Raw genomic sequence first — 11815 nt, 5'->3', positions numbered from 1 at the left:
TTTTTTTTTTTTTTTTTTTTTTTTTTTTTTTTTTTTTTTTTTTTTTTTTTTTTTTTTTTTGAAGGAAATTTGAAAAGAAAGAAAGATTTTGACGACCAGATATTGACAATGATGATAACTGCAAGAACATCATCATATCAAAGACTTTTCAAAAGCCCTGAAATTGCTTAGTTGGACATCAGAACTCCCACAAATAAATAAATTAAATTAAATTAAATTAAATTAAACATTTATGACGTCATAAAAAAAATTCATCAATAGAAAAAAAGATGCTTCAAAGAGTCCATCAGAGAGACAGTCCAGATCAGCTAAAATGACCAATAATGGATTCAAAGACCAACAAGTGAGCCAAGGACAGTTTCGTCACATGGCCTACACTAATTGGTCGGACGACACGATTAGTTACCTCGAAAATATCCCTAAACTAATCACGGTGTTAGTTTTTTAATTCAAAAGTGTTAATATCTAATTCTAACACATGTATAAACAAATACTCGTATTAGGGTGAATCGATTCAGACCATAGATTAGTTTTCAATCGGGTTGAAAACTGTGCTTAATTCTCAAGAGGAATCGTCATCGTGAGTCGAGTCTGCATTGCCATACGAATGTACATCCGCCAGTTCAAGAGCTCCGACTTTCATCAATATATTGCACATGTATGGAGATTATAGGTATTCCCCGTGCCCAATATACTGCACTTTTAACATGTTTTTTAAGAATATTTTCAGGAGGTTGCCTTGTCCAGACAATTATTTTTAAATCTTTTTTAATTATTTTATTCTTAGGATTGCTCTCATTTAGATATGATCACAGAAGATATTAAATCTACGAGCTAGTTGAGAGAATAAATCTTTACAGCAAAAACAACAAACGAATAAATTACTCGGCTTTCTCTTGCTTCCTCTTCTGCCGACATCCATCAAACAAGCAATTTTTTTATTTTTTTAGAAAAAAAAAGAATTTAATTTTTTTTTTTAATTTTTTAAATTTATTTTTGCTTCTCGAGATTCAGGGCTATGAAAAGGAAGAAGAAACACGAGAAGAAGACGAAACAAAACTACATAAAATGATTAAAAAGATTCTCAAAATCCCATTCGTAATATATGCCTTTGTTTCCTTTTGTTTGGAGATGTTATTAAAGTAGTGGGATCACATGACAGGACCAGTAATTACGCCTTACGCTACCTGGAAGATTCTACCTTGGTTGGATCGAGAAACGAAACATTTTTTTATAAGAGTATGAAAATCTCTCTCTAGTAGATGACATTTTAAAATCGTGAGACTAACGATGATACGTAATGAGTCAAAGCAAATAATATCTACTAGTGATGAGTTTGAGTTGTTACAAATAGTATTAAAGTTAGACACTAGGCTGTATGCCAATGAGGACGTTGGCCTTCAAAGAGGGTGAATTGTGAAATCTCATATTAATTGTAGAGGGAAACGAAGTATTCCTGATAAGGATGTGGAAACCTCTCCTAAGTAAACGCGTTTAAAAATCGTAAACCTGAAGCGATATGTAATTGGTCAAAGCAGATAATATCTATTAGTGATGAGTTTGGGTTGTTACAAATAGTATCAGAGCCACATAACGAACAGTGTGTCATATCGGTTGGAAAGGGGAACGAGACATTCGTTACAAGGATGTGGAAGTCTCTCATTAATAGACATGTTTTAAAACGGTGAGGTTGATGACGATACATAACGAGCAAAAACAGACAATATCTACGGTGTAACGACTCAAACTAACCGCTAGTAGCTCATTACATATCATCGTCAGATTCGTAGTTCATAAAACGTAGAATATTTCAAGTTATCTTTAACGGGTGAAATTTGAGTAGAAAATTTTATTATAATTTTAGAAGAAAAAAAAAAGTGAATTGGATTTTGAATATAAAAATAATATTTGAAAAGTCTATAAGAAGGCAATATAACATGAGGTACGTGGATGAGTGGCAGCTAGCCCATTGGAGAAAGATTCAAAATTCAGTGTCTTTTTCAACCCAAAAAATTAAAAAGGGTTTTTTTTTTTTTTCCCCTTTTTTAACCCATTTGGTCAATTGGAGGTGAAAAACAATGGGTGAAAAAAAGGGAGATGAGAAAATTACAGTGATAATAAGAGAAGTGAATGAAGAAAGAGACACAGAAATGGTGGAAAAACTGGAGAGAAGCTGTGAAATTGGGTCTAAATTAGGAGGGGCATCCATTTTTACCGATATGATGGGCGATCCTCTTTGTAGGATCAGATTCTACCCACTTCATATTATGCTGGTCGGTTCCATAAAATCCATTATATAATCATTCTTTACTGTCTTTTTTTTATTATTTATTTATTTATTATTATTATTATTTTATTTATTTTTAAAACAGGTGGCTGAGCTGCCGGAAAAGGGCGACGTCGTGGGAGTGGTTAGAGGCTGTATTAAGTCTGTGGGGACTGGCGGCGCCGCCGCCGGAGAAGCTAATACCACGAGGATTGGTTGCATATTGGGGCTTCGTGTTTCGCCTGCTCACAGGTAATAAATATATAATTTAAATCTAATAACTTATTCTTTAATTAATTATTGATTTTAATTCATTCACAAAATTTTAGTCGGTGAAGTATAAATAAATCTCTCTCTCACTCTCTTTATTTAAAATTATTATAAAGTGTTTCTCTCGAGTATTTTTCAAAATCTCAGTATATTATCTAATTAAACCGTATGAAGCTATTATTATTATTATTATTATTATTATTATTATTATTACTATATTATAATTTAGTAGTGTAATTAATTTGTATTTCTATAGATTTTTTTAATAGTTGTGCTAGACTTAGGTCATAATTATACTATTTTGAAAAATATTTTTAATTGGCCAAATTTTTTTTTCTTCGCTATTTTAATAAATTCTTTAAAATTTATATTTTAAAGTGTTTTTAGATAACTAAAAATTGTTTAAAATTTAGAGCATGATTCTACCAATTAAAATCTTTTTGTAAAATTTCCTAAGTGGTTTCATTTAAAAAGTTGTAAAAAAAAAAAGTATTAATTTTCTCCGAACAAAATACTTATATTACAAAAATTTCAAATAAAAAGACTTGTTTTATAAACATAATACATCAAATCGTGTATAAATTTGAACTATTCTATATCTAAATTTTTCAGAGCTTCTCACTTTATTTATTTAACGTTGTAAATAATAATCTATTCATTGATCTATGAGATTCCGAAATGGATTTTGGTAATTTTTTTTTTGTTGAAATTTTAAAATTAGCATTAAGTCCTTGAACAATTTCAAAACTGGAGCACATTTAAATCTAGAGACATAATTGCAACTTATCTCAAAAGTTGGAGGTATTTTGTATTATGAGATCCCACATCGGTTAGCGAAACATTCCTTATAAGGATGAGTAAATCTCTTCTTAGTAGACGCGTTTTAAAACCGTAAGGCTGACAACAATACGTTGACCAAAGCAAATAATATTTGCTAGTGGTGGACTTGGACTTGTTACAAATGAATCTTATTATTTTGAAGTCAAACAATAACACGTAGGACGTCAGGATTCTTCGAACCTCTTAACTAGGTGGAGAGAGCAATATATATGCGCACATGTTGGCTCTAACTATTCATTAAATTAAATTAAATGAAACAATTTTTGTGATGATATTATATTTATGTTAATATTGGTGTAGGAGGTTGGGAATTGGACTAAAGCTAGTACACTCAGTTGAAGAATGGGTAATAAGAAATGGAGCTCCCTATGCATTTCTAGCAATAGAGAAGAAGAACAAAGCCTCAAAGAATCTCTTCACTCGCAAATGCAACTATGTAAAATTCAGCTCATTAGTGATATTCAGAAAGCCAATTGTGTTCCCAACAAAAGACATCACTAATGGGGAAATAAAGACAGAGAAACTGAACATAGAGCAAGCAATATCATTCTACACAAACTGTCTCACAGCTAAAGGAGTTTATCCAATGGATTTTGATGTGATTTTGAAGGAAAAACTGAGTATTGGCACATGGGTTTCTTATTTCAATCAAGAAGATTGGACCCATTTGATTTGTTCAGAGAAGGATTCAGAGATTTACCAGAGAATGCCAAGCTCTTGGGTGGTGTTTAGCATATGGAATACCTGCAAGGCATATAAGTTTCAGATAAGGGAATCAAAAAAAGATGAATTATTGTTACCTCTAAGGTTCTTGAAAAGTGCAAGAAAAAAGTTCATTTCCTGCTTCAAAATGCCAGATTCTGTGTCGTTTGGGAAGTCATTTGGATTCTTCTTCCTGTATGGGATATTTGGGGAGGGGGAGAGAGTTGGAGAGCTTGTCGAGTCGATATGGCTTTTCGCTTCGAGATTGGCTGAAGAAGAGAACGACTGCAAGGCCATTGTCACCGAACTATCTGTTTCTGATCCAATCATAAACCACGTCCCACAAAACAATAAATCCATGTCTCGCATCAACGATAACTGGTACCTGAAAAGATTGAGTGTACAGAGTAGTGATGATAAAAGGGATGAAATGTTGTTGTCAAAGGATATGGAAGCAGCTGCAAATGTGATTGTTGACCCCAGAGACTTCTAGATTTCAATATCTATTCATACCTCGTTTTGCTCCTTTTTCTACATCAATCTTCTGTTCAAGATGCTGACAGCAAAATTAATGGTAAAGACCAAGTTTAAATAGTTCGTAAAACAAGATGATTAGAACTCATTAAAAATTGCAAGTAAAGGTTGAGAATTGAAACTAAACAATGATTAAAAGTGCTCATAACTCAGGATTCAAACACTACATTGTACTAGAAAAACAGCTAAAATCTAGGCCATTGAAAAACCTTAGCACACGACAAGAAATTGTTCTTCCAGCAACGGTTGGTTAAGGAAAAATAGCATTGCTAAATGCGCATTGACTACAAGAAGTGCTTTCTTCCTTGATCCTTTGTAGCTATATAACAATTTTCTGAATAATTCTACAGTGAGGGAAGCTAGGACTTACAGCACATCGCTTCCAATCAGAAGCTTTTTCTCTGGAATGAACTATAAGCTCCTGAAATGGATTTGATACACTGGCACAAAATTGTTTGAACTTGCTGTGATCGTACTTTTGAAGAAATTCTTACCAGATAGTTCATTAACACTGGCTTGTATCCTTCACAATCTGGCAATTATCCTGAGGATGTGAGATCCCACCTCGGTTGGAGGGGGAACGAAGCATTCCTTATAAGAGTGTAGGAACCTCTCCCTATCAGACGCAAAGCCAGACAACGGGCGTTGTGGCAGTGAAGACACTAGGCCCCAAAGGGGTGGATTGTGAGATCCACATCTATTCTATGAACAGATTTATCTAATTATGAATCCATCAGTCTTAATTATATGACTAATTATGGAGAGGGGAACAAAACATTTCTTATATGGGTGTGGAAACCTCTCCCTAGCATACGCATTTTAAAACCGTGAAGTCTTGTGCAGGATGATTTGGATGATTCTGTTGTTTGGCTCTGTTAAACATCCAACTTTGATAGTTGAAGCAAACTCAGTTTCAGTTTCAGTTTCAACCACATTGTTACCAGAAGTGGAGGCAGCCGAGTCGTCTATGCAGGCGTTTCGAGTGCCTCCATCTGCTGTTCAAGGTGTGGTGAATGGTTCTTGCTCCAGCATCCACAGTTTGTCTCTTTTTGCTGTCTAGTGCTGGGTCAATAACCTCTAACAATCCCATAATCCATGAAGCATCATCCACAACTTCAGTTCACTGTTGCAAAACAACCTTCACTTTCTTATCCACATAACAAACTCAAATTTCAAAAGCTTATAATCATAATCAGCATCACTTGTTCAAAAGCTTCAAAAGTCAAGCAGCCATTTCAATATCAAAAAGTGATCAAGTTAAAATTACAGTTTGAGCTGATGTAGTGTAACTGAGGTTCTGACCTGCTGGAAATAGAGATTTCGAATTTCCTCGACATGGATTGCTTTCCCTTGATCCTGTTCCAATGCTGCCCATGTCATCCATGTTACGTAACTCTGAGAACTTATGTTTAGAGACGATCTATATGAAGTAAAGCAATCCAAGTAAGTAATATTTCGACTCCAAGCCTGAGTAAAGATTCTTGAACTTTAAACTACGGTTCTGTATGGTACTATTTTTGGTTCAAATCTCATTTTTTGTTCTCGCTCCATTTTTGGTCTCAGAACTTTTAGAATGTTCATTTTCGTACTTGAACTCTCAGTTCTATCTTATTTTAGTCCTTAAACTTTAAAATTATAACTATTTTGTTCCTAACCTTTTACTTAGTTTTTAACAAATTGATTATACAACTTCGAATATGTATTTTAGCATGTTAATATGAGCATGATTTCAAACCATAAATCGGTGAGATGATATTAGATGCATGTTAATAAATCGGAGCCCTAAACCTGCCAAATGAAGGAGTCTTTTCCAATGCCTCCTCCGACGCCTCTCTGTTCACGCCGTCCGATGATCGATCGGCGACGAGAACCACCGTTGAGGAGCCTCTGGAAGAACGGAGATGGAATTGTGAGCGGAATGGAGGGGAATAGTGGAGATATTTCATCTGTAATTCAATAGATTGTAAGGATTTTGAGAGGAAGAGATGAGATTGAAGGAGAAGAAGAGATGAGATTGATTACCGTCTGATTTTGCTTTCGAAGGCGCTCTCCGGAGAAGAAGAAGAAGAACGGAGACTAAATTACGATTTTAACCTTCCAAATGTACTGCCGATACGGCTTTCTGTCGCGGAAGAAACGAAAGGGTATTTTCGGTATGTTGTGGGCTAAAATGTGACTGGTACTATTTTCCACGTGGCGGTCATTGAAGTGGCTCGGCACTTTTATCCTTGCTTATTTTTTTACCACGTGGAGGAAATTTGTTGGTTTGGTTTTGTGGATTTCTGATATTCTGCCGATAAATATCCGATACCGAATTAGGAACCGGATCCGATTCTAAAAAAAAAAAAAAAAAAAAAAAGAAAGCTGCCACCGAGTCACTCCGGTTCAGTGAAATTAATTTTTATTTAATAGTAAAAAAAATTAAATTATAATTTTTTGATTGAAAATATGTATTTTTTAACTTAAGTAAAAATATCATTTTTTTTTCTTTTTTATGAAAAATGTATTATCTCCTTTTATTCAAATTATGTCTTCATCTATAATTCTAAATAATAATAATAAAAAAATCCATTAACTATGTACTTATTTTATTTCTAGACTAGGCTACGTCTATACGAGCGAATTTTCTATCGACAATGCAACATATCTGTTTCGATTATAGAGGCGTGTTAATCTGGCACCTAATCCTACAAGTCAGGGGTGGGTCAACCATAGGTTCAGTCCAACTCCTATCAAAACTCCAATCAATAATTAGGGGTGGCTTAAGAGATGCTAGCATTGACGAGAAAGAAAAAGTCACATCTTATGACCCGCTCGAGTTACTTTATTTAAAAAATAATACTTTAAAATTTCAATAATATATATAATTTTAAATGGAAACTGTCCGTGTTCATTTAAAAAAATAAAAGCTTTTAAAAGAATTTATAAATATTTTAACTGAAAAAAATTTAAAAGATACTTTAATATAAAAGATACTCCCGAAACCTCTTCAAGCCCTAATTGAACCAGACTAGCATCGTCATCTACGTCCACGACTACTTCACCAGACGAATCGGCGGGAGAAAATGACCGGTGACCGGTGACGGAAGGGCCGAGGGTGGAGTCGAGAGAGATCGGGAGGGCTCAAGATATGTACATAAACTCTCAATCGGACGGGAAAGGGCTGTCTATGGTGTTCCCGGTAGTTTTCACCGGCGGCGAGTTCTGAGGGAGTAGCTTGGAGGTTCAGGGCTCCGATTTATCCACCATGAACGCAATTTGGAGTCGTTTCTGGAACTGATTTTTTCCGGTTCTACGTTGGTTGGAGGGTTGGAGAGTGGAGCGAAACATTCCTTATTATAAGAGTGTAGAAACTTTTCTCATAGTGGACACGTTTTAAAACCGTGAGACTGTATATGTAACGGGCTAAAGCGGACAATATCTACTAGCGATGAACTTGGACCGTAACCAAAACAAAAATTGAGACCTAAATGATGTCAGATCGTTCTAGGTCAACGCCACACTCAACTTAGACATTTCTTCTTAAAAGTTAATCACTGTTTCTAGTCAACATTGTCTCTAATCATTTCAAGTCAACACCGTCTTGATAGAAAGTCGACTTTCTTTTCAAAAGTTGAGTTTCTACATCTTTAATGTCGAGAAAACTATAAAGTCATAAACGTTAATAAATCAAGTACAAAAAGAAATAAGTGAACTTATACATAACCTAAGTGTAACACTTCAAACCCATTGCTGGCAGATATTGTCCACTTTGGCCGGTTATGTATCGTCATCAACCTCACGGATTTAAAACGCATTTGTTAGGGAAAGATTTTCACACCCTTATTATAAGGGATGCTTCGTTCCCCTCTCCAACCGATGTTGGATCTCACAATCCACTTCCCTCGGGTGCCCAATGTCCTAGCTGACATACCGTTTGATGTCTAGCTCTAATACCACTTGTAACAACTCAAACCCACCGCTAGCAGATATTGTTCGCTTCAGCCCATTACGTATCGTCATCAGCCTCACGGTTCTAAAACACATATGTTAGGGACTCATAATCCACTTCCCTTGGGGACTCAACGTCCTTGCTAGCTTACCGTCCGGTGTCTGGCTCTGATATCACTTGTAACAACCCAAGCCCACCGCTAGCATATATTGTCCGCTTTAGCCCATTACGTATCGTCATCAGCCTCACAGTTCTAAAACACATATGTTAGGGACTCATAATCCACTTCCCTTGGGGACTCAACGTCCTTGCTAGCTTATCGTCCGGTGCCTGGCTCTGATATCACTTGTAACAGCCCAAGCCCACCGCTAGCATATATTGTTCGCTTTAGCCCATTACGTATCGTCATCAGCCTCACGGTTCTAAAACACATATGTTAGGGACTCACAATCCACTTCCCTTGGGGACTCAACGTCCGAGCTAGCTTATCGTCCGGTGTCTGGCTCTGATATCACTTGTAACAGCCCAAGCCCACCGCTAGCATATATTGTCCGCTTTAGCCCATTACATATCGTCGTCAGCCTCACGGTTTTAAAACAAGTCTACTACGGAGAAATTTCCACACTTTTATAAGGAATGTTTCGTTCCACTCTTCAATCAGTGTGGGATATCACACTAACTGATTAAAGACACATCAAAAACCAAGTGTTGTGTCGGGGCAAAGGGCAAAGGACGGGACAAGAAATAGCTCCAAAGATACTATTTTGACGAATAAATTACCCGCACGTCTTAGGTTATTGAAACTGATTGGGCGAGTCGGATTGCCATTCCAAATCCTCTTATCTTTATTTAGGGTTTTGGTTGTACGAGGCTGGATGATTCTTCACCTGCCCACCTTTTTATCTCCAATTAGTCAAACTCAAGCATGCATGGTCCACATCACTACACAAATTATTGACCACAAACTTTATTCACAAGTCTCCTTCGTGTTGTACTTTAGTTCTTAGCAATGCGTGCTTTACAAGCATGACAATGATAAAGCCCATATGTTACAAAGATTGGTCAAGTCATTTAGGGTTTAGATATCGATAAGTTATTTAAATGAAAGTTCTTTTTCAAGTTAGATTAGGTCGTTATCTACTTGTGAAATGTTCGGATTGAAAGAATAATTGAAGTATTTTAGGTCATATAAGGGGCCGTGCATGAACATGAGGGCTTTCGTGTCAATATTCATTTGTTTCTTTTAAATTCTTAATTACCCGTTGAGATTCTATGTGTTTCGTTTCGTGATCATAGGATATGATACGAACTTAGGTGTATTAATCATATCATAAGAACTTCAAGATAGATGTCGGGATTGCATCATAGATTTTGTACAAGATGACAACAAAATGGAGTGTGTATTTATAAATGACATCTTAAATCTGAGCATCATTTTTGTCAATGATAAGTTTTGATGAATTTTTAATCATTTAATCTTGTCCGATAAAGTTTTATTTTGAAGTTGCTTAATTTAGAATATATTTTTAAATCTTGCTTCTAAATCTTTGATCTCAATAAATAATCTAACTCTAGTCTTATCTCGATATAATTCTAGTCTTTGATTTAAGCGTTCTTGCTTTATCAAAAGCTTAGACCAAAATTAGAGAACCGTGAAGTTTTATAATGGTAGAATTTTGACTCTCATCATTATTTTAATTACTCGTGATAAAATATAAGTTAAAAAGAATAATTGTTACCAATTAAAAAAGTATATAAATTAAATATAATAAACTAAAGTTTGACACTGCTTCACACCTAAAAACAAACGAGCTAAGTAGTTAAACTTGGAAATGAAAGTCTTCTTTTGTGGGCCCTACAGGACGAGTGAACTCCTCTCTAAGATATTGTGTTCATGGCTTTGTTTTGAGATTCCTCAAAAAGCCTTATATTAATGAAGAGAGTATTTCTTGATTATAAATTCATAATCATCTCCTAAATTACCATTACAGGTGTAATTTAAATCTTATCTAACCCGATTGTTTTGGATTCTTTTCTACCCTTTTATTTACAAATTTAAATTAATATCGAAAATACAAAACAGATTCTGCTCCATTATTTTATTATTATTATTTAAGCTAATAAAATATTATTAACTTTTGGATAAGAAAGTGCCACCTTCTAAGAGACACTTTATTAATTTAATTTAAATTTGGGGCAAAAATATATATTTTTTTTACCGGCTATAGTAAACTTTAAATTTTCATCAAATGAATGTCACGGTAATAAAATATTGTATTTTTTTTACTATTAGTAAAAAGGCTCTCTAAAATAATAATTTTTTTTTTTTTTTTTACTTTTTAAAAATTACTTAATTCCTCGCTATAGACAATTAAATAAAGAAATAAATGGATAATGTTTGTATGCTTAATTTTAAAAAATAATATTAATTATTAACAGAGAACTAAATGATTTATTACCGCTTTCAACCTTGAAGGAGTTAGATACTTTTTTTTTTTTTTTGGTATTAATTAGAGGCATAAAATTGTTTTTTTTTTTAAATTAAAAATATTTTTCTAATTTTTAAATTATTAAATAATTTTTTTTTTTTTTCACAACGTTTGCTTTCACTTTCTTCTTATATCTTCTCTCGACAGCCTTAATTTTCGTCAGTTATTAAATAAAAATGTTTTTTTAAAATTTAATAATTAAAAAATTAGGAAAGTATTCTTTAAATAGGAAAAGTTTAGGGGTTGAAAGTAGATTTTTTTTAAAAAGCTGTTAATTATTAACGGCCTTTTCTATCATTTTGGTAATAAATAAATAAATAAATAAATAAAATAAAATAAATAAAGGAGAAAAAGGGGAAAGCAAATAAGCCACCAATCAAAAGCATTTTTCTTTCGTATTTCCAATTTTCATCCGCAAAGATGATGGATAGAGAAAACCCCAAGAAGCCGCAGAGAAAATAGTGAGAGAAAAAAAAATAGGAGAGAGATAGAGAGACATCGAAGAACAAATCAGGAATTTTTATTTTTTCTATTTTTTTTTTCTTGGAATAATCTTTTTTTTGTTTGTTTTTCAAATACAGAAACAACTGTTCAGGATTTCATCGTGTTGCTGCAATTCACGTCCTATTGAAATCTCTCAATTCAGCCGGATTTTCTTTTGCTCATAGTGATGAGAGTTTGGTTATTTGTTTGCTTTTGATTCTGTTTTTTTTTTTTTTTTTTTTTTTTTTTTTTTTTTTTTTTTTTTTTTTTTTTTTTTTTTTTTTTTTTTTTTTTTTTTTT

At 33.8% G+C, this 11815-nt stretch overlaps 1 protein-coding gene across 1 annotated transcript; it reads left to right on the top strand.

The window, feature by feature from the left end:
- Positions 1-2078: 2078 nt before the first annotated feature.
- On the top strand, positions 2079-4571 carry LOC111479247 (probable N-acetyltransferase HLS1). Its single transcript, XM_023123800.1, has 3 exons — positions 2079-2273; positions 2373-2518; positions 3677-4571. Exons 1-3 carry the CDS (start codon positions 2079-2081, stop codon positions 4569-4571), a joined length of 1236 nt encoding a protein of 411 aa, XP_022979568.1.
- The last annotated feature ends 7244 nt before the right edge of the window (positions 4572-11815 follow it).

The sequence above is a fragment of the Cucurbita maxima genome, unplaced genomic scaffold (assembly GCF_002738345.1).
Source record: "Cucurbita maxima cultivar Rimu unplaced genomic scaffold, Cmax_1.0 Cma_Scf00005, whole genome shotgun sequence".
Classification (NCBI taxonomy): domain Eukaryota; kingdom Viridiplantae; phylum Streptophyta; class Magnoliopsida; order Cucurbitales; family Cucurbitaceae; genus Cucurbita; species Cucurbita maxima.
The sequence above is the reverse complement of the archived record's forward strand: the minus strand, read 5'-3'. Positions and strand labels throughout refer to the sequence as shown.